This window comes from Nyctibius grandis, chromosome 4 (genome assembly GCF_013368605.1).
Source record: "Nyctibius grandis isolate bNycGra1 chromosome 4, bNycGra1.pri, whole genome shotgun sequence".
Taxonomy (NCBI): Eukaryota; Metazoa; Chordata; class Aves; order Nyctibiiformes; family Nyctibiidae; genus Nyctibius; species Nyctibius grandis.
Genome location: NC_090661.1, coordinates 100,137,559 through 100,161,971, shown reverse-complemented (window position 1 = coordinate 100,161,971; position 24,413 = coordinate 100,137,559). Strand labels below are relative to the sequence as shown.

General features: G+C 38.6%; 1 protein-coding gene across 7 annotated transcripts in view; it reads right to left on the bottom strand.

Annotated features, from left to right (window-relative positions):
- The window catches only part of PLEKHA1 (pleckstrin homology domain containing A1), a 39,932-nt gene extending 15,858 nt beyond the window's left edge, over window positions 1-24,074 (bottom strand). For 6 of the 7 annotated variants that reach the window (XM_068398224.1, XM_068398223.1, XM_068398226.1 and 3 more), the window contains exons 1-5: window positions 23,891-24,074; window positions 8,348-8,508; window positions 4,723-4,779; window positions 3,183-3,228; window positions 998-1,095 (exon numbers count right to left, since the gene is read on the bottom strand). In XM_068398224.1, the coding sequence (XP_068254325.1) occupies window positions 998-1,095; window positions 3,183-3,228; window positions 4,723-4,779; window positions 8,348-8,488 (342 nt within the window). In that variant the 5' untranslated portion in view covers window positions 8,489-8,508; window positions 23,891-24,074. The remainder of the gene's footprint in view (window positions 1-997; window positions 1,096-3,182; window positions 3,229-4,722; window positions 4,780-8,347; window positions 8,509-23,890) is intronic. The other variant, XM_068398230.1, reaches the window with a different exon arrangement.
- Between the last annotated feature and the right edge of the window lie 339 nt (window positions 24,075-24,413).

The window sequence follows — 24,413 nt, the reverse complement described above, 5'->3', positions numbered from 1 at the left end:
ACCAGCCGTTTAGAATGCAAGTTAAATGTATGATAAACAGCTTCCAGACTAAATTCCAATTTGATGCAATTAATTCTTTATTCACTCTTATTTCTTGAACTGGAAACAATTCAAGCTTGGTTGTGGTGTGTCCTCATGAAAAACCCAAGTGAGAAGGCTTTGTGTTTCTGGTTTGTTTTTTGTTTTTTTTTTTTTTTTTTTTATTTATTTATTATTAGTAGTAACAGTTTTATAACTCCAAAGAAAGGGCTACATTAAAACAATTCAAATGACTTATGGAAACATCCTTAGATAATCTAAAAATGAAAACGTTACTAACAACAAATACAAATGTGCACATCCATGCTCAGAACCCCTTCTTTGTAAGGGCATGCTCTCAACACAGTTCGTCATCACTTCCCCGAAACTGGAGAGAAAACAAAACCGTAACTTCTACCTCCTGAAAAGACTGAGGTAATACATGAATTTTTTCTATCATGAGATAACAAGCTATCCTGGTACAAACCAGAAATGTAATTTAACACTTATCAGAAGAACACATTAATATTTCTTTGAATGGATGTTACCTGAAATCAGGAAAGAGCCTTTGGAACATGGCATGATGTGTTTGCTCATTATTTTAGTGATACTTTAAGAAATACAAACTTTTGACACCAGGCACATGTACATGTATCTTTTCATTACTTGCAAGTGTCTTCGGGATATTTCAATTAATATTAAATATATATGGGTAATTTCAAATTATTAGAAACCATCATACACTGTAATGAAAAAAAATATCACAATTTTGTCTAATTTCCAAAGCAAAAAGTAAAATAAACACAAGTTTAGGAGGAGTTCTGTACAGTTTCTCCAAGTCTAGGAAAGCCAAACCAAGACTTGTTTGTAGAGATAAAAAGACTACTCTAGCATAAGAACTGGAGGCAAAGGTTACATTTAAGCACGTTGAGACAGTCACCATTTGAAAGTATTACTAAATAGCAACTAAACCACTTACTGTGATTTTGGTAGCTTTGTTCAGAACATTTACCCATTCAACTAGGTCCTGCTGATCATTGGCTTGTAGAAAGTATTTTCTCATCCCTGCATTCATAACTGTTAAAAACCATTAAAAGTTAACAATACTGAAATTTAAGAGCAAACTTAACACCATCATAAAAAGATCTGATTTCAGATGGAAAATCCAGTTGAAGTATTCAAGCTCCCTGCTGCATTTCTTTTCAGAAAGTCATCTTAAGACACATACATTCACTTGACAAGCTTGCTTTATTCTAAAAAAAAAAAAACAACACCCTATTTTTTTTTTTTTTAAAGCTCTCCACTTAAACAGCACCATACAGAATTTGCTAAATGATTTTTATTACATAGAAATAAAGCCTTGAATTTTATCACAATTTTCTACAGCTCCATTGCCCTTTTCTCAATTTTCCTAAGCAACGAAGTTTTATACTTGGAGACTTCTACAATTTCTCCTTTTAATGCTCTGGCCATTATCTGTTATCCTTTGCAACAAACTCATTAACGTGACTGATTACTGATTTTTTTTTTTTTTTTTTTTAAAAATTTGTGGAAAAAACAATATTGATCACTAAGTATATGATGGGCAGGACCAAATGACTTTAAAACAGCCAGAACATAAAACTTTATTTTACTTTAGTGACTTGGCAGAGAAAGCATATTTTTAGTAAGTTTATATATATACCTGGCAACGCCTAGCATACCTTTATCCACAAAGGACAAACATGTTTCTGTGTTAACAGCAAAAAAATCACGGCTAGTTTTTTCACACACTCTAAGAACTTATCCTGAAATTAGTTTTAAGGTGAACAGTGCCTAAAACCTTCCCAAAATTTTGGAGCATTGCAGCTAAAGTCTGAACAGATTTCACTGCTCTACCTGCAACATAACAGTTCTTCAGGTCATTGCTAACAACAAACACATGCCAGAAACAGATACTTTTTACTCTTCTATCATCTTTCTCCCAAAAGTGGATGGTTTGAAGCAAACGTTATTAGATGCAAATATAAATTCAAAATATAGAAGTGTATGAGTTGACTGAAACAACGACTCCCGGTATTTAAATAAAGACAATAAATGTATATTCTTCCTCTAAAAAGTATCAAAAATGCTTTAATAAATCAGAAATATGAAAAGCTTTAAGCCAGGATCTTGGATCATTAAGGCTTTTTAGAGCTGGCCCACTGACAAGAGCAACTTTACAACTGATGAAGACAAACACCTCTACACATGCACATGTAGAGGAATCTGTAGATGGTTCTGAATTGACACGCTAGGTACTAGACCAGAGCCCCTGAAGCCTTACACACAAGGGTGATTTACCAAGTGTTTCATGAGCTCCAACACAGAGCCTGCACAAGTCCGGTGGAGCTGCCTTCTCCGGGCCTGTACAATACCGAACACGGCAAAGGACATCTTCACTAACTGTCATAAAACCTTCAGGCATTTTCAGTACCGTCATCCTCTGAGCTAAAACTCTTATGTGAATGCAGCCATAAATAATGGTTATTCATAAACAGAGCAGAGGCGGATTCCAGTCTCTACAGGTACTTTGGTGAATGCCAATTGCTTGTCAAAAAAATCTCGAATTATAGTAAATTCTGGACAAATTACAAGAAAAAAAATCTAAAAAAAAGACTGTAAGGGGCTTTTATGATTAGCTAAAGCTTTACCCAAGTTTAAACAAGTTTAGGTATCAATAAACCTAGAAGGTACCCCAAGCAAATTATTTTTCTTCAGTGCAGCAACAGAGGCTGAAATTTAACACAACAGCATTGCCTGACAGTATTTTTATATCAATTAAATCAACTCTTTTATCACTAATACAGATAAAAATAGTTACACTACTTGTCTTTATAGTTGACAGGCATGCCATGTTTCTGAAAACACCGATCATTTTTGATTAGCTTATTAATGCTTCAAAAATTTCAAACATCTGAAAAACAGCTCTCACCTACTCCTCATTAAGCTGCAATACGAAAAGCCACAAAAACACCTTATGAAGAAGCCAACATTTCCCTTGTACTAAAGAGGAAACAGTGAATACATGCTGGTTTTAAAAAATACACTACCAGCTGTATCTGGTAACAGAATTGCAGAACATTATCTTTGTCTCAAATTTCTGAAGAAAGTACTTGATGCACATGCCGCATGCAAGAACTTACCAAAACAGAATTCTGCCTTTGGCCTTAGCTTAGTTGCATCGCTAACCTAGTAGGGAAATGAAGATTATAAATATCACTGTGTATACAAAATATACATCAGACATCACAATTTTTTTTCCTCTTTCAAGTGGCTAAATTTGAAGATTAGCATAGCAAGCTTGTTTGGTATAAAGATATACAGATATAACAAAAAATACTCTACATAAAAGTCAGTTCAAGATGTGCAGCCTATGGTGAGACGACAGCTGAAGCCATATGCTCCTCTTCCTTAAGTTTAAGGATTCACTACCGGACAAAATGTTGAAATTTGAAAACACAGCTCTTCTACTTGCATTTTGAAGTTCTACATCTCAACTGAACTAAAAAGTCAAGGACATTTCATACTGTCAAGGACATCAGTTGTATTTTGGTTCATTAACATAAAAAGAATAATAGCCACTTTTCTTTAAGAGTCTCTGCAATGTTGCAGTTAGGGGAGGAGCAAAGGTGTCTCCTGTTTTGAGAGAGGCGTTGCCATTTTTTATATTATACAGCATGTCTGTCAAGGGTGGGGGAGAAGGCAAAGCAGTCTCTCACATCAAAACCTTTTTTTTTGGCCAGAAACAAAACCCATGTACTACATAACTAGAACAACCATGGAAAGTTAGAGTCTCTGCAAAGCGGGCACAACACTTGAGCTACCTTCAAGGCACACACAGGTGCAAAGGCACGGGTGACCACCCCTGCTCCCATTAAAAGTGAGATACAAGACTGCAGATTTCTTAAGACAATTGTGAGGTTTGGGGCAAAGTAAGCATAGAAGGAGGAAGCCAGGAAGGACATAAGCAGGTCTCCACAGACATTTCTGTACTTGGGATGTAACCAGCATCAATGATATCTTTTACAAGAATAAAAAAAATACGAAACAAGGAAGGTGGAAAGATGCAGCATGACAAAAAGAAAAGCAAAGGAAGGATGAGAAATGAGCAGAAAGACAAGAGAAGGTAAATTATATTTCTCCACTTATTTGCTAATGCAGTATCTGCCACAAATTTAACCATGGAGACTTTCTTAGCTCACAGTTTTCTTTCAGACATATTTGGAAGTAATTGTATACAGAGTATAAGGAACTAAGTATTTTCTAGAATTTTTTCTGTTCTGTCTATTTAAGATCATTATTACTTGCAAACTATCACACCCAAAAACTTATCTTTCACTTCATAAGTGGCCTGTCTTTTCTCCAAGACTAACTGGAATTCAAATACTCAAAGAACTGAAACATACAGTTCAGAAATACAAATTCTATGCAGCACAAAGAGCTGCCATTTGAAATCACAGAACAAACCTAGACAACACAGTAATTAGTCTGTTCTTATTTTAACCTGATACTATTGAAGTGTTTGTAACACTTGTCTAAAATTCAGGAGTAGCACACAAGCAAAAAGCTTCCCGTGCCCTACATAAAAGGCATCTAAAATTGTCTAAAGTTGAGGCCTTCAGAAATGGTCCTTGGTAGTTATCACCAAAAATTTAGCAACAAGTGTCTTGTGTATTATCTTACCTTTGAAATATAGGTGAGTTTAATGACTCCAACGGGTGGAGATCCAGAAGGAAGATTCTGAAACAAACCGTATGTTACAAAGTTAAACTAGTTTATTCTCATATCACAGTCAGTGTTTATGCATAAAAAGCAAGTAACTCAATTCCACAAACAAAAAGAAAATCCTACATGTTTTTATAGACAATACACAATGTATGCTTGAAACAGGATCTAAACTACTTGTTTATTACACATACATCTGTTAATCAACTAAAAACAGAAAGACTGCTAGAAACAATACAAACAGTAATTGTTTCAGAGGTTTATGTATTTCACTAGAGGAAAAAGGATTCTTGCAGGTCTGCATCCAGGAAATCCGGAACGAATACTTTTTCCTTAACAGATGTTAGCGTCTTATGTATTTTGACCAGGGCAGGCGGAAGGGACAAGAAGTGACATTCATCTATTACGTCAGATACTTCAAAGGCCATCTCATGTATTTTTCAAAAGAGATTGAAAAATCATAGTCTTATAATTTAATATTAAAGTTATTGCAGGGAAAGACCCTGATACTTCCTAAAGCTGAAGTTAAGCCTAAATAGATTCACAGTCCAAAAAGGAGCTGTCTGTTCTTTTTACATCCTTGCTTAATACACTAATCTTTCTGTTTACATTACTGTTCACAATCAGCTAGTAGCCTAGAAATACAACAGTTAAATAGAGCATCACAAAAGATGTTTAACTTTTTTATTAACTGTTTCTGATAAAACATTCGTCCTAATGACATCTGATGACACCAAGCTGTGCGGTGTGGTCGACACGCTGGAGGGAAGGGATGCCATCCAGAGGGACCTTGACAGGCTTGAGAGCTGGGCCTGTGCGAACTGCGTGAAGTTGAACAAGGCCAAGTGCAAGGTCCTGCGTGTGGGTCAGGGCAATCCCAAGCACAAATACAGGCTGGGCGGAGAATGGGTTGAGAGCAGCCCTGAGGAGAAGGACTTGGACGTGATGGTTGATGAGAAGCTCAACATCAGCCGGCAATGTGCACTTGAAGCCCAGAAGGCCAACCGTATCCTGGGCTGCATCACCAGCAGTGTGGCCAGCAGGTTGAAAGAGGTGATTCTGCCTCTCTACTCCGCTCTCGTGAGACCCCACCTGCAGTGCTGCGTCCAGCTCTGGGGGCCCCAACATAAGAAGGGCATGAAGGTATTGGAACGAGTCCAGAGGAGGGCCATGAAGATGATCAGAGGGCTGGAGCACCTCTGCTATGGAGAGAGGCTGAGAGAGTTGGGCTTGTTCAGCCTGGAGAAGAGAAGGCTCTGGGGAGACCTTATAGCAGCCTTCCAGTATCTTAAGGGGCTATGGGAAAGTAAGAGAGGGACTTTTTACAAGGGCAAGTAGTGATAGGACAAGGGGGAATGGTTTTAAACTGAAAGAGGGTAGATTTAGACTAGCTATTAGGAAGAAATTCTTTACTGTGAGGGTGGTGAGACACTGCAACAGGTTGCCCAGAGAAGCTGTGGATGCCCCCTCCCTGGCAGTGTTCAAGGCCAGGTTGGATGGGGCTTGGAGCAACCTGGTCTAGTGGAAGGTGTCCCTGCCCGTGGCAGGGGGTTGGAACTAGATGATCTTTAAGGTCCCTTCCAACCCAAACCATTCTATGATTCTATTCTATGATTCTAATTTCATTCCTTTAAATAAAGCATTGTTTTCCATATACTTTTTTCCATTACAATTTCTACTTTCAAAATAGCTCTTTATGTTACAGTGTCATTCTTCCCACTACAGGCCTCCCTGGAGACCATAAGAATGGTACTGCATCTGCCTGCTGATCTTTCCCCCAGCTAAACTGCTCTTTGTCATTCTGTAGTGCCTTATGAACTTCGACATTCAAAAGAGGAGACTAATGCTACCCACAGAGTCAGAAAGACAGACAAATAATTGGTCTACACTTCATTCATATTTCAAAGATAAGAAGTAGGTTAGGTTTACTATAGACTGGTAACACTGAATTTTAATTTAAAAAGTCTTCCCGTTTTGCCCAAATAAACAAATTTAAATTTTACTTGATCAGAATGATTTTCATCCCAGCACACACCAGTTTTATAAACTTTATATTAGGATAATAATGTGTGGTTAATGGTGGACTTAAAAACATTATTTCTTTGAACAGCTGAACTGATTTTCACAGATACTAATAGAGCATTTCTATCACAACAAAGGGCCCAGTGAAGTTCTGCACACACCACAGACTCATCCTATATGAAGAGTTTCACCACTTCAAGGATTAAGAATGGTCTCCACACAGTGGCTCTATAAAAGCTCTGTAGTTGTTCAAAACTAAAGCAGCAGTGGAAGAAAATCAAGAAGCTTCAACTTGCCCCTTGCAAGGCACACTTTCATTTGTGCATGAACTCTAACATAAAAAAAAAAAGAAGGTAAGAAAGCCTAAACTAGAAACTTTAACAGGTGTGCACTGCAAATATCATTAGTCTTAAAACTTCTCAGGAACTGCAATTTCTATGGCATTTAAAGTTTTCGCCCACGTGCCCTGGTTATGTCACAGGAGAAACTGAAGAAAAGAACTGCTTCATATCACTTGTTGAGATCAAACGTTTGAAGTCTCTTATTTCCAGAAATTTCTTTTTTTCTCCTTAGTAAGAACTTCTGAATGCTTCAGTCACCAGTCACATTCATTGAACTACACATCAGTTAATTATTTTTTTTGTTGGTTCCTTTGAACAGTAGACTTCTCATGCATTTTAACTGTGGTCTTCCTGGCAGAATGCTAAATAAATATTCTTTTGGCAGACAGTTGTCAGCTGACCTAGATCCTACACTTTCACTGCCTCAGTACCCAAACCCTAAGCAATTACCTATTCTCCGCTATGCTAGAAAACACATTGATGCATGTACATTGCAAAAGTAACTTTTATATAAAGGATGCTGTCCATCAGGATGGATACAAGCTTTCCTCATTCATGTACCATTCACACTGTGTTGAAATTGCAAGCATCATTAGAAATTGATTTTCAATGACTGATTCTGTTGAGGTAAAGTAATATGAAACAGCTAACTGACCCATGTAATGCAAGGAAAACGACATACTTCTACATAAGGTTAAAGGTGAACTAAAAGATCTGTGTAGTAAAACAAGTATGTGATTCAGCTCACCCGGTTATATTTAGATAGCACTACCTAGTGCCTGCGAGAACCTGCAATGCTCACTCAAGATAATTAATAGAAAATAAATACAGCACATCATGATTCAAAACTAATGACAGATTTATACGTAGGATCAAATTCAGGTTCCTGTATGACCCCTAAATCTCCTGTCAATACTTAAATTCCATACATGGGCAATTCATCTATGTTCAAGTTCTTTTTAATGTTTTACTATTGAGTGCAATTGGCAACGTTTTAAATAGAAATATGAACTATATTTTTTCTTTAAAAGACTGCACATATTGACAAAGAAGAAACACTGATTTACAATTATTTCACTTACATAACTAATTTTTTTTCCCCTAGCTTCCAGGTCCATAAGCTAACACTAAACCCTATTTTTCTTAAGTAAATTTGTTAAAAATATCTGAAAAAGTGGAAATTGATAGAAGCCAGGAAACTATTGCCAAGAACATCTCACCTGTGGGTTATCCATGTACCACACCAGACTGTCTTCTCGTGTGTCCAGAATGAAGTACCGCCGCAGAAATTTCCCACTATTCTCATTTTCTTCAATATCTAGGAAACCACAAATGCGATTCTGACGATCCACATAAGGCATTTCTGACCCTGAACATCACACTGAAAAACAAAAAGCACAGAAGTTAAGCGAAGTTCCTCGTTACTAATTTTAAGACTGTTCTGTGCCTACCCATGACATTTTCAGCAGTTTCAAGTAGAAGCTTAAAGAAGTTTCTACAGAAGAATAAGTGAAGCGTAGCTGTTTCCCCCCACTACCACTGAATTTTTAAATCAGCCTTTCTTACTTCTTTGAAGCACATACCTAAGGTATCTACTACCCTAAGTGCAAAGACACAAGTGGTAAACAGTAGGTGAGCATCAAGACTAGCTTTCACAAGATCACTAAAGAATAATCAAAGATTCTCCTTCACAACTCACACAGAGCTGAGATAATGCTAGGTTTACACTTCCTCCTTTGACATTGCCTTTCATGGTCAAGAAAGGATCTTTGACAGCAGCTCTACTGTTCAACGTGATTTTTCATATTTTGATTAAGCAAATTCAACAAAAGGGCTTTTAGAAACATTGCTCACATTTTTCTTTTCTCCTACAAAAAGAACTTCATGTCTAACAATGTCTAAGAACAGACATCTTTTCATCCTTATACATTAAATAGTCAAAATGAAGTTGTGTGTGCAGCAGAGATGAGAACTCATTTGCTAGTCCAAAACTGAAATCCTCACCATCCACATGGTACTAAGTTTGAGGGTAGCAGGCTCTTTTTTTGTTTTAATTTTGGGATGGGGGGGGGTGCCTTTTTTTGTTTTGCTTTAAAAAATAAAGAAAAAAATCTGTACTGCTGACCACCTACTCCCATTTTGCCTGCTTCACCTTTTATGGCTCTGTCTTACTGCAGGCTATTGCATCATTTTTTTTGCTTCCTTTTATTTTATGGGACAGTCATTGTAAGACCAAAGCCTTGTAAGACCAAATATAAATTTGCATACTCCTCTAAAAATGGCAATAAACCAACATTTAAATATGCCAAAAATCATATCAATGCAGAGCAGGAAAGAAACAATTCAGTCCTCTTTACATTTTGTTACAAAACTCAAATAGTACATATCCAAAAATATTAACGTGAAACACAGGTTTAACCACTTCACACTTTTCGTAGCATCTTCCAGCTTTCACTGTGTAAAATAATAGGACGTTTCTTTTTAATATTTCTGGAAATTGTTTACCTTTACTATTTCCTTGCTTAAAGTTATTTGATTTAAATATAGTTATCTATACAATGAGGCAGACACCTGATAACTATCTGTATCTAGCTATTGATAGACCACAGTAAAACATGATATACAGCTAAGCACATTTTTAAGTGTTTAAGCATACATTTATTTTGGGAGATCAGATATACAAAAATGTAGACATATGCTCATATTTACAGATGTCCTTTTATATGACTAATCAGAATACTAGTCAAATTTTACTTCAATCACTTTGAGAAACAATTTTTTAAAAATCTATTATCACGATTCTGATACCATATCAGAAGAATTTCTATTTAACAGTTTTAAGTCATTTAATTCAATCTGTAAAATAAATAACCTTTTTTGCACCCAACACCAAACTAACCTCCTGGTGCCGACTCAAATCTGATACACTTAAGTCTGGCATCAGGGACCAGATCTAACAGACTCAATTCAGCAGTATTTGCAAAAAGTTGAAGAGACTGCAGTATCATAGTGATGAGAGACTATTAAAAATTTTAGGTTTTTTTTTAATATAAGCTATTAAATTCTAAAGTTATATGCATTTTTGTGTATAACAAAGTTAACACATTTGTTTGAGATGCAAGACATTTTCCATATAGCTGCAAGGACATTGGGTGGGTATAAGCCTTACATTAAGTGCTTGACTATTTATTCTTCTTTCCACCTCCAAAAGGTAAAAGACTCTCCATATTTAAGGTATGCAACGATGGTTTAAAACTTCAAAGGCATAGGTTTGTTCTTCAATGAAGTAACAAAATTTACTAAGGGAATCTAAGTTTTATTAAGCATGCTCATCACAATTTAAATATCACAGATCTAAGACAAGTTCCGTAACCCAGTTATAGTTATAAGTAACAGCAAAAACAAACACGTGAGCACTCTTAAGACAATGTCATAATTGTAACAAACATTCATCAGTAATTCACATGCTGGCTCTTGGGATCACTTAACACTGAAGCAACATCTCACTATAAACACATCTGTAGCTAGGGGCAAGCTTAAGGGTAGCTACCCTCTAAATTATATCTTTTAAGTAGGCAGAACTTGGCATCACACATTGTTTTCGTTTCAATGAATTAAAAAAACCTGTCATTTACCAGTATTGTCCTCAATTGTGCCACATGGTCCCTCAACAAAACACACAGCACTTCTGGGAGACAATTTCAGCCTAATATCAACAGTTTCTGAAGCCCAGAAAAGCTTTGTGCCTAAAAAAAGCAAATATTGGTGGCTGGTTTCCTGTTTGAGCAGGCTTAAGCTGCGTTCTCTCGAGATGTGAAGAAAACAAAACAAGGAAAACTTGTTTTTGAAACAAGATACAAATTGATTAAGAATCCAAATAAATGTTAAAGCATCTATCTTTCAAAAAACCTTTAGGAAATACGAAAGGAGGATACTCATAACGCTCCATTATGAGCATACAATTAGCTAAAGTTGAACTATCCAATACTTCAATTTTTTTTTGCCAGGGTAAAAGATAAAATTCAGAAGCTTTCTCTTTTTTTTTTGTCAATAAACCAACTTTCACAGAAAAAAAACGCTAAATTCATACAGATTTTCTATTTCAAAGTACTACTAGCTAATTTCTAGCCTACAAAATAATACTATTTGCAGTTCCTTTGTCCTCTGATGAAAATACAAAATAAACTATCATTAATTTTAAAACTTCAGTTGTATAACTGCTGTTTTCTTCAGATTAGTTCAAAATTCCTCACGGGATTACCGACATCTAGCAGACTGATGCTCTTAAAGAGTAAGAGATAAAAAACCCTCTAACTTTATTATGAAATTGAAATCAAACATGAAATCATGCAATCGTTTTCCAGTTTTGAAAGTCTGCTTCCATCATATTAAACCTTGGCAAGATTCCACTGGAAATTAATACCGATTCTATTCAGCTTTCATTAACAAACCACAATTTGTAGCGTGCATAAGAAAAATCAATTTGTGCCTTTCTTCCAGTTAGTAAAGCAACTGAACACACATGACAAAATCACCACAACACCCTTCCTGGCAACTCCAGATTGAGTAAAAAAGCAACAAAGACGGAATTACCACATTACTTCCAAAGATTCATAAAAGGAATTGTAAGAAATCTGGCTGGAAGACCACCAGCCTAACAATTCACCAGAACTTCAACTTAAAAGTGTCTTCAGAATACGAATCCTGTCTTACATAGATATGATTTATTTTTTTGTGAAGTAATTATTTCAAGTAATTATAAAAAAAATATGCAAGTTTGTATACGTTTTACAGCTTTTATTATGCACAGTTATTTTCTGCAGCAGAATCTGCAGCACAGAACAGTGTAATAACTCTTCTGCCCACTTTTAGAATCAAATATTATAAAAAGATTATGTGTTCTTAGAAAGAAAAGCTGAAGCATCAACCCTATAACAGATTACACACAACTTCATTTTATTTTACCTTCCCTCCCTGGAGTGCAGGGCACAGGGGAGGGAGGAGATGTGGGTCACTGACATAGTGCTACTTCAGAAAAAGTATCCCCGTGGCCCATTTCCTCTTGGTTCTCACTATAATCCACCAAAAGCTAAAATACTTTTGAAAACCCATTTTGTGGTGTATATTGACACTCATGTAAGAATTCAGAAATCTCTCAGCTCCTTAAAATTCCTACTCAGAGGGCTGTGTTACAATCCAAACAGGGCATCTCACTTATTTTTGAAGTCTTACATCCCTCTTTCCAGTGGCGGTGTACTAATTTAAGTAGGTACATACCTCATCAGCTCAGCTTCTCTCAGCTTTCCCCTCTCACCACTTTTTTCCTCTGGGTTATACCATATACCAACACTCCTCAACATTTATATCACAAACCGAAGGCTGCCTGGCCTCCTGGGCACCACTATAAATAAAAATCACAGATCACCTTCTCCCAGTCCATAACTAAGTGCATGACTGCACAGCTAGAACCTGCAAAGGCACACAAGCATCTCGTTTCACCATTTATAACAGACGGCTTAAACTCTCCTACATTCATTTATATTTTTAGTTTCACACCAGCACCTGCTCGTGAGTTCACCTCCTTTACAGTTTGGTTGCAGCCTCTGTATCTTCAAGTACAAAGTCTATACAAGAGTATTAAAGTGGCATGTGAGGTAACATTTCTACGGCCCAATCTCTCCTTTGACAGCTAATGCTTGATTTCCACAAGCAGGCATAAACCACGGCCTGCTGGCTTACTAGAGAAAGCGGAACTTGGTATGAATAAAAAGACCATATAATAGGCTTTGCACTCTCCACATGAAAGCTTGATTACAAAATACAGCAAGATGAGCACCGCTCAGTACCTTTTAGCTTTATTTTACATACGTTTTCCTCAAGTTTTCTGTATAATTTCATTATTTTTATTTCTTTAATTTAGACTAACACTTCTACTTCCTGCTCTATTAGCGTACAGACATTTTGAACTTTGAATTTAACCTACCACAGGAGAAGACTTCAGGGTTCTTTTTCTATTAGCTAAGATTAAGAAACATACATTACTACTTACTCATCTCTACGAAATGATGAACAGTATTAATAAAACTACACTTGGTAAATTTAAAATGATGCCATGAGTCATGCCCATCGCTCCTCCCCACCCCCCTTTTTAAGCTCTACTATTTACACTAGCTCCATCACCGCCAAGGGAAGGCAAGCAGCATCCCCAGCAATCTCCAGTCTTTCCTGCAGTTTCAGGGACACCTTAATTATTGAGCGCTCTTGGCTTTTGCCTAGGCAATTACTATCAACTTCCTGCTGTAAATCACCTACTCTCCAGTTGGTCATCTCTTTTACTGGCCATTTACTCCATTTACTGACTCCCAAGGGTAAGGGATGAGTTCAGACTGTCCTGCTTATACCCTGAAGAACACAGCAATGAAAGCTTTCCTTCTTGAATACATCCAGGACAACGAAGAGGAGGAAGGGGAAAAAATAAACCTCAACCCTGAGACAACCAGCTCAGAATAGCCTCTGAAAACCAGTCACATAAATCTTCCAGGACAGTTGATCAAACTTCTTTATTTTCAATCCCTTGAAAACCTTCCAGTAGAGGCAGAACACCAAACAGATAATTTAAGCCAACAGACGTCTCTACTCATCTTTTACAAACCTCTTAAAGCCACAATTTTCTAAGTACCCAAAACATGACAGAAAAACACTAATGCCGGAGCTGGTGAGATGACTTGGGTACAATTCTGATGACAACTGAAGTTAATTTAGGATTGACTTTCAAAATTACACACTGAGTTTTTCTATTTCCCAAAGATCCTTCACTGATTTTTGTTCTAGAGGGTACAACAGACCTTGTAGCTTCTGTTAAACAGCAAGGAAATGACTTTGTTTCATATGCTTCTAGCATATCAATTGGCAACATTTTAACTACATCTACAAATGGGAACTGGAAGTCTCCAGGATATGCCAATCCCTAAATTTAGATTCCTTCTCTAAAGTGGTCAAGAAGAAGGAAAAAAGCAGCTGCAAAAGGCCAGTATTCACCTGGAAGAGAATTCCTAAGCATAAGAAGTTAATATTCAAAATTAAAAAACCTGAAATAAGTACCAATACCATCGACCTCTCCTATCCCTGATCAATCTATGAGGCATATCAAACAATCCATCCCTCCCCCAGCACCTAATCCACCTTCCAACCAGGCCACAATACAGAAGAATCATCATTTGCACTGATGAATCATCTAACAAAACCAGCAGTCTTATCTTGCACTTAAGTCTTACTCCATCATCATTCTCTCTTCAAAATGCATCTGATCTGCTGTTTTCCACAAGACCTGTCAAATCAGGGTAAGCCAGCTATTCCCTTCTTTACCAGTGTACCTCAGCAAGTCAAATGACTATTTTTATTCCATACTATCTACTACTTAAATGTTACAGCATTACTTCCAGGTGCTTTCAACTTCCACATATAACCAACGTTTATTAAAATATATATTTTACAACAGAAATGCATCAAAGCATACAGTCTGATATACCTTCTTTCAGTACAGCCTGAATCCAGTAAATCCTGCAACACCTCAACACCCTTGTTGTAATAATATGCCAATGAGAAACATTTGGCTCAAACTGAAGTGAGAAACAACCAAGATGAAGTTAACCACAAAAGATGCGTGCAATTAATGAACACGGACCACCACCATGTTCACCACTGCTACGCTGGCAGTTAAGGTTTTTCACAGCCATTTCAGTCTGCCTCCCAACTCCAGACACACTGCTCGCCAGAAAACCGCAATCATTCACCACAGACGATGATGTCAACCTACACACAAGCTCTTCATCTTTAGGCTAAACTGCAGTAACGTTACCCTTGTCAAGATAAAAATATCAGTATGTTTTAAGGGAGTTCTAAGGAAAATGTTCTGAAGCTACCTGAATCCATCATCTGCTGGCCTATTTCAAATACTGACCTGCAAGTTCCACGATGGAACAGATTGGTACTGCCTCAAAAACTTCCGCAGGAATTTCTGCAAGTGATGTTTCACGCTCTTAATTTAACCCCTTTCCTCCATTTTAAGGTATTCGCGATAGCAGCCAAAGGCTTTGGGATATGACGAAATGAGGAAACGCAGGGCACAGGATGCAAAATTCCTCTCTATCACTGATCTCTTAAGACAGTCAAAACAAAAAAACCTCACCTATTTATGGTTTTTGCCTAGCTAAAACCAGTATTTTAATCGTCCTTCTAAGTGCACAGAGCTAACGCAAATAAAAGGAAGCATCCTGTGCAATGAGGCCATAAAAGACACTCTTGAAATTTATCTATTAATAACTTATGAGTGATGCCTAGCCTGGAAAGCAATGAAGTAAAATAACAAAGTTAAATGACAGTGAAAGAATACATTCAATAGTGCAAAGTTTTTACAACAGTCAGAAGTACAGTTTTCATCACTTCATATTAAGTCTAGGTAACACAAAGTTACTCAAAATGAGATACAACCAGACAGATGAGCACAACAGAGGAAAACAATATAGTTACACTAATTCACTTCGAAAAATCTGTTTTGAGGATTGTATGAGATAAGTCAAAGCTTATTAATTTCAGTTACAGACTAGTTAAAATGCTTAATAATGAAGGTTCAGAGTTGATTATTATTTGCAATTATTTTTGATGTTATTATGGGCCTTTTCAAAATTTTAAATAAGCGCTGTACATAAAACTCCAAATACGACAAATTAGGTCCTCGTTCTTGAAAATGCTTGCGTGCATTAGTCTATAGAAATTGTTCCATTCATGACAACTAAACCAAATTAAAAATTAAGCAGGGAATAAGCACATTACTTATTAGGATTACTTATTATTACTAGATACTCATTGATAAAAAAACAGTTTAGTTTCATTACTAGCAACTGTTTCATCTAGGCCAGTCACTCTGAAAACTCAAGATTCCACACACTGCCAGCTATTTCAAATTCAACCCCAACCTGTCTTCAAATATGAAAAGGCAATAGCCTCAAAAGCATCCCAATGACTTTGAAGGACTAAGACGATCTCCATCAAACTAGAAGTCCTAATGAAGCTTATTTGACCTGAGGAAGTTCAATACAAAAAGAAGGTAAGGCTGGTTAAAAAAAAAAAAAAGTTTGCCATTTTTGAGACAGTGTTGCTGATTTTCACTCTGAATCCTGGGTAGAAACTCCCCAGCACAAACAAACACAGACCTTCTTCCTGTGAAATATGCAAAAAATCAAAAGGCCAGCTGCTTAGGAAATGAACAAGTTGAAAATATCTTCCTCAGTTTTCACAGAGTACTCTTACATTGTTAAAGAAATAGCAGCATGTACATAAGAGTGTGGGTTTAAGTAGTACTTCCAAAATTAATCTGCCACAACCAAAATGTTGTGCTGAAAACACTGGGCAGAAGCCAAACAGAGGGAAACTTAGCGTTGCAATAGTAAAAGATCACCTTTTACGTATAGATCCAAAGGCAAGTTCCAAATTTAAATGCAAGAATATCATACTCGGACTAATTCCATTAAACTATACATGTTTAAGACAGTCTAAAGCCAGCTCTGAATAGCTGAATACCTCCAAACTGTGATTTCACATTACCTATGTCTACTAGCAGCACAGCATATTACAGGCCATCTGAACACAAGTTTAAGCCACATTTAACAATTTTGTCTACAGTGAGCTCAGAACAAAGCAAGCAAACATATTTAACGCTCATAACCAAACTGTGGAGTCTAACAAGGACTTGAAATAACTGATTTTTCAGTTCATTTAAAGTATCAAGTAACAAAAAGAATATGATCAGGTATTTGGTTTGACCATTTTTAAAAATGTAAAAGGATTTAATGAAACCAAAGCACACAAAGCAAGTAACTGATTATCAAATTTGATTTTATAGATCTAATTTAGCAAATTGAATGCAGAATAACAAAATGCAATGGCTCATCTACATTAATACTTTGGGAAGGAAAAATTGTTGCTGTTAAGATTTCACCTCACTTATTTTAAGACTGTGAGACTCTGCGGTACAGACCATGTTCAGTTCATTGCATAAGCCACTGTGTGGGCCAAAATTCCTGCTACCACGAAGACACGATGTCTCCTCCAGAATCTAGCTTACTTATCAATCACATTAGTACTACACAAGGATTCACAGCAATTAGGACTAACCTCATAGCTCTTCAGTAAGTACAAGTTTAGTGAAAGTTCTTTAGGAAGAATAAGGCGTCTGTCTCACATAAATGAACCAATACTCATTTACAGAACACATACCAGCTCCTGTTTACCATGGTGTGCGGAGAAAATTAAGCTCCCATCAAATGGCAAGGTTTTCAGGTCATAACTCCCCCCCGCACCACCACCTTTTTCATACTTCTTAAATTAAGAAAACGAAATCTCACTCCGGTATATTTAATAAAAGTCTCACCTAACACAGAGAGAAACCCTATAAAATAAAAGCTTATCTGCAACGATAGGTTTTGTACCATAGTGTAGCAGCACACTAATACTTCACTGAAAAGCACATACTTCTCTACCACTTCTCACACAATTCATTTGCAGCAGCCTTCCTCCCTGGAAGCAAGCTGTGAGCCCAAGGAATTGTTCTCCCACCAGGTACAGCCCATGCCTGTGGCTGACTTTCTTCCTTACCGTTCTTCTGATTTGTGCAATGACACAAATACCAGGCTACTGCACAGCTGTTGTTCTGCACTGACATTGGTGTTTCTCAAAGTGTAAATTACAACACATATGGAGAATAACAATGCTCCACCTATGGAGTAATCCCAATACTACCAGGAAGTCATCAGGCTCCTGGCACTTTGCAGGATTGCTGCCTGGCCTACACACAGCAAGACAGAAATACTCCAGAAGAATCGCAAGTCCTATGTATGTGCCACAATATGCCTGGAAATCCTGAACTTACCATGAGCATGCAACAGACTGGTTTTTAATATACTGTACTGCAGCCTTCCCCCACAAAGGGGACAAATGGGCCTCCCTAAGAAATCCTGCTCCTTCACGCAAAAATCAGGGCACCAGCACAAATTAGCAAAACAGCATAAATAAATTATAGCACCTACAATGAATCTGATTTAAGGAAGGGAAAAAAAAAAGTTAACGAGAAAAAAATATACCCAAAGCCTGAAGTCCTGAATAAGCAGGAACACTTCTGAAGCAAGAACATCCTTTAAGCACTGCTACCTACCTTTGCAGCAGTGGCGCAGAAACAGGCACTGAGTCTACTAGCTACAGAAATAACTTGCCAGATGAATTATTAGTCCAGCCTAAGTTTCCATTTGTTATTATAAGCCTCCCTAAAGAGTTAACCAATATAACAACATCTTTTGAAGTGCAGTTTTGAGAGGACTGCTCACTCTTAACAACAAACCTGACATGTAACTGTTTCAGGGCTTAACAGAAGAAGAACACTTAATTAAGTCACTAGTCTGAACACGTTCAAACACATTTTCTTGAACATGGGATGTAAATGTGGTGGGTACCAAAGCACCCATGGAGAGCAGACACATCAAAACAATTATATATTAAACTAATGAATTTATCTCCAACCGGTCAGTATAGAGAGACTGTTCCTGGGAGTGCTGACTCTCAACGATGAAAACACATTTGCAAAGCCTGATAATTGCTGTCTAGTCTACATTTTCAGTTTACAGCAATAACAATATCATCTTATATTTCCACCAGAAGGATTTTTAAATCCAAAATACTTTTAGCTCTATAAATTTACTAATGACACTGCTCTTTAGAGGTGGCTGCAAATTCTTTTCCCCCTTGGGGGAGTGGGGAGGTAGACAAGCTATCTTTTCTCAACCTCTTTCACATGAAAAGTCAATAAATCAGACTGAATTTAAGAGATTCTGCCTATCACGCCAGCAGAACACATGAATAAAATTGATAGCTAAAACATCTGGATGTAATGGTTAGCTAGAATTAAAAGCATTTGCCAAAGAAGAGAGCAGTTGACAGAGGAACAGAGACAGCTTTGCTATTGCTCCCTGTGTGGCAGAATCATAATAGGAAAGATTTGCCTGGCTCATTCAGGTATTTTAAGCACTGTTTTTATACTTTGCTTTGCAAACAAAGCAATGCAGCGCTCCTTAAAGCTTTAAGGACTTGCTTTCTCTGTTTTTCACCGATCCAAGAGATTTCCAGTCAAAACTTCTTTTCCCCCTTTATTTTTCTGATTTTACTCCTTCTGCCTGGAGCTCACCCCTAGCTTCTAACTTGGGCAGACTCTTCACCTTCTCCCTCCTAGCACCGTGGAGCAACATGCTGCACGTTAGTACCGCACCTGAACACATCAAAACCTGACTGACACTTGTAACACTTCTGCATTGCACAGAGCTGCTACTGCTCTTAGCAGTTTCAGTATGAGAATGGAGGGACAGAGAAGCAGCTTGTCCCAGGCCACACAGGAAGCTTTTGGCAACACAGTGAGCTGAACCTGTTTCCCAAGTCCCAGAGCAGCAACCTCACCATTGAACCACCTTTCTTCCACATAAAATACCTGAAACTATTCAGATTTTCAAGGCAAAGGCATATGTTCAAACCTGAAAACTGTTTAAACTGTTGAATGCCACAAATGTCTACCAGACCTGCAACTCCCTACTCGTGCAGATAACATCTGTTAAAAGTAAGTGGCTCATATAGTTCTGCACCAGAAAGCTTAATAAGTTCCTTCTCCAAGATTAAAGAAACACCTACACATTCTAGATGCTTCTGCAAGTCCCTGAAGGGAGAAAACGCAGCTCAGTGCTGAGACAATGAACCAAGCTTCCTTCCTCAACAGCAACAAAACCCTGCTGCTTTACCTAGCACTAACAGGAAAGTGTTATTTATAAAACTGAGTCGTATATGAATACATATCTAAATGTCTCTCAAAGTTAAGCTACAGCATGTATCAAGATGACCTTAGACGTACAAATTTTCAAAGTCCTAATTTGAGAGATCAGTGTAAGAGTAGAAAACATTTTGAAACAGCTCAGCCATATCTCCTATTCCAATTCATTTCAGTCATTCTGTGCATTAAAGCGTAACTTCAAAACTTGAACTTGAACCATACTTGTTACGCTGACCTCTTCAGCAGGGAATTTTTTTAAAGCAGCTACATTATTTCTGTGTGTCAGATAAGCTCACTAGAATTTTGATATTTATGTTTCTCATATAATTTTATAAATCACTGAAAGCAATGCTTCTAGCCATGTCACATTTAGGTTCAAAACCAAAAGAATATGTGTACTGACTGTTGTATTTCTCGTATCAATTGTTACCTGGTGACATCTATAGCACTCACTCCACTTTGTAAAAACGTTGTATGCTAAAGCCAGTTACCTAAATTCCCATATTCTGGCACTGCAGTAAGCTACTATCCTGTATTTTCATGTAATTATAAAGCTGCACAAAGGTTTATTTGGCTTCAAATCCCCGTAAGTATTTTCTAAGAATGTTTCTATTGTTCAGAATTATCAGGGAAAAAAAACCCAAAGCCATCTTGCAAGAAAGATACATGCTCTTGTATCACAAGCCATTGTTTAGACAAACACGGACATACAGCTGGATACAAGAAAGTGCACACCATGGCATGCAAGGAAACTTCTCACTTAGAGCTTGCACTCACTTCCCAGTACTGCTGGTTTGCTGCATTTTGAAAGAAACTACATTTACTATGATAACTGTCAGCTTAAATGACCAGGAACATTTAGTAATAAAGTCATCGATGGAATTCTAAACCTACCAAAATAGATAAAGAATTTTGCAGGCCTGGCAGTCCGGGCTATGTCCAACACTACACTGGAGACTGTATTACAAGTAAGTATCTGTTCACATTTCAGTAATGTCCTCAACTTCTTTCTAATCTGTTAAAACTGACTTTTGCACTTCCTCTCTTCTACACTAACTCTCTGACACACAGTCAGCCTTTATTATTTCTGCTGATATAACTCCCTTGTCTTCTGAAATAAGCCACAGCTACCTGGAAAAACTAAGGCCTTTTCCTGCATTTAGGTCTTTTCCTCATATACACACCTTCCTCATTCCCCATGCGTTCGTCTGTCTTCTGTCACTCAGTTACTACTCCTGAGGAAGAATAAATACAGCGGGAGAGAAGGAGGAAAAGTATTAAGATCCTTCCTATTTTCTTCATAAACTGCTTCTTCTTTGCCTATTCTCTAATTTAATGAAAGCATCTGCTCCACTGAAACATTTAAACGCTGCAATATACCTGTCAGTGACCTACTGTGCATCTTTTTATTTCCACCCTTGGAATGCATAGCTATACAATGGAACATAAGGCCAACTGTAGTTATAAAACACAGAAATAGCTTAAGAAAATAGATTTCATCTTTACAATTTACTAACTGAAAATTAAATTTTCTACACTAACAAAATAAAATTGCAATGTTTAAAATAACTGCAAAAAGAACACAAGAGAGTCACACAAAGTTTTACTTTTTATGCAAAGTGTCTCCAGCAGTCTGGTATTCAGTGATACCTACAATACACAAAAACCCTGTGTATTATCTCTTGAATTCTCACTTTCTACAACATTAGTGCTTATTTATCCCTGAATTGAAAGGCTCTCCTCCAAATATCAATCAGGCTACGAATCTCTCTTTACCATGAGAGATTTCAGCCCACTTTTAACACTTACTCATGTTACAAACAGGAAAACAGCACTTCTACACTTCTCTGCTTTACATACCTGACAGTTCTATGTATTGTTACTTGTGTGACTCTATCAAGTAAAAATAACAACCACAAGTAGGAGACAAGACTGCAGGGACCTAAAGGGCAAGTCCACTGTTCCAAACCCACTGTTAAGACTTACTAGAACACAGCAAGTGTCCTGTGAATTTATCCAACATGGAGCTTCATGAGAACAAGTGATAAAACTTAAATAAGTCTTCCTATACATAACTGGATGTATAGACCTTCTCAAGGACTACTGAATTTGCTTTAAAGTTGCACCTGTAATTCAGCTGTGAAATAAACTGATACAAGACTTCATCATACTTCATAACTACTTTCAAATCAAAAGTATTAAAAAAACCACCCCATCCTTAAAAGTGCAGTACAGTAAATACATTAAGACAGAGTAAATCATCATAGAGCAACCAGCCAAAGTCACCATGCACAGCTCCATCTCAGTAAAGATCGTGTTTGCGCTGCATCATAATGAACACAGCCCAAGTATAAAAAGGAAGTGGACAAATCAAAGAAGAAAAAAAAAACAAACCCTCCTGGATTCAACAGAAAGAAGCTATTCCTGGCACCTCTTAGGCCCAAACCATATGATCAAATATGGCTCTGCCTTCCAGTGTTGTGTATGGGATTGGGTAACAGAAAATGCACCTTTACAGACATCATGGCCTCTTTTAGTAAAGCAACAAAAAAGCTGATGCCATTCAGCTTACTATATGCAGGGATGTGTAGCAGTGTCTTTAAAAGTACTACGCTTTTGTAAAAAGGTGAAGCATGGAGAGATCTAGCTCTTAAGAATCTAAGAAAAAAGTAATTCTCCCTCTCAGCTTTACTCAGATAAGCAACACCATTTTGCTCATGCCTAATTTATAATGCTCAGCCTGGCAAATTAATAACTGTTTCCCCATTTGAAGATAAACTGTTCTTTTTGCTTGTTTATAAACTAACACAGTACATTGATTAGTGAAAATTAGACTTTTTTTTAAAAAAAGGCCTCAAAACAGAAGCCTGTTCCCCAAAGAGAAATTGTCCTCTTGATGTTACTTTGCAAGCATTTTATGCAATAATATAATGCCTTTTATGAAGGTTATGCATCAGTTACGCCTAAGGGAAACGCACAATACATACAATATTCAAGTCTGTGTTAAGTTAGTAGCATGTCAAATGCCTATCTGAAATTTCACATGTGCTAAAAACTGCAAATATAACAATATTCGTTACAGTTTAACGTTCATTTATAGTCAATTTATCCATTTAAAGACATTTTGCTTCAGTGAATAACCAGCCCAGGTTCCAACTAAGCTAGAACACGACTCAGAGGTGCAGGCTTGCATTGCTAGCACAGGCAACAGCTTTCCAAGACAGCCCTCTTCGGAACCAGCGCCCTCGAAAGCTAAAACCAAACGACGCACTAAGTGTTCGCTGTCCCAGTCGCACTCAGCTCGCCTTGAGGCTGCAGCTGGAGATTTCAATAGCAAAGGGGAGCAGAGCCGAGAAAGGCCCGGCTCGGCAGCCGAGCAGGCGGGGTGCTCCGGGAGCCCACACCCTCGCAGGCACCATCACTGCAGGCTCTGCCCAGATAAGATCGCTCCTTCCCATCATGCTCAAAGACCGAAGTTGCGAAGAAGAGAGAAGGAAAAAAAAAAAATATTACGGGTAATGAGATCATCCTCTTACCTCTGGGGATGTGACAGAGCCTCGGCTGCTTTACCAGGGCAATTAAGCCACGGCCTCCTATGCCCTGCCCCGAGGGGAAACACCGGGAGAGCCCCCACGCCGAGGCGGCGGCGGCTTCCAGGGAACGCGAAAAGGCAGAAAAAGGAGAAGGAGGAGGGAAGGGAACGGCACGAAGCGGTTACGATCGAGGAGCTGCACAAAGGCAGGGGCGTCGCGGGAACAGGACAGTGCCCTGCCCGGCCGAACACCGGGCCAGCACGGAAGGAAGAGCATCAACCGGGCGCCTGCCCCACAGGCCTGCCCCGCCGCCGCAGCCCCCCCGGCCCCGCCGCCTCAACGCCCCCGCCCCGGGCCGAGGCACTTACTGGAGTCCAGGGCAGTCCGGGAGCCCCCGTGAGGAGAGCCGGGCCGCGCGGGGGAACTCGCCGCCTCCTGCCGCGCTCCCCTCCCGGCCCGGCCCAGCACGGCGCGGCGGGCGGCCCCTTCTCCTCCCGCCCCTTCTCCCTCCGAAGAAACTTCACCGCCTGCCCCCGCCACCGACCGCGGCGACAGCGCCGAGGCCCCCGCCCCGCCGCGCGCATGCGCCGCAGCACCACCTCGCGGGCGGTGCCGGGCGCCGCGGGGCCTTCTGGGATATGTAGTGCGGCGGGGGAGGCGCGGGCCGGGCGCGGCAGTGCATGACGGGAGTTGTAGTCCCCGTCGGCGGGGCCGGAGGCACCGCCGCTGCCTCAGCTGTCAGCGTCACCGCAACACGTGTGGCCCGGCTCACAGCCGTTCTCTGCAGCTTTGCTTTTTGAACGCGGAATTGCTTTGATTTTAATGTTGAGTTTAATGGAGAGCGGTCAGCAGAAAGGGAATCAGTGGTTTGGCGGTGTGGAGGCTCTTCCC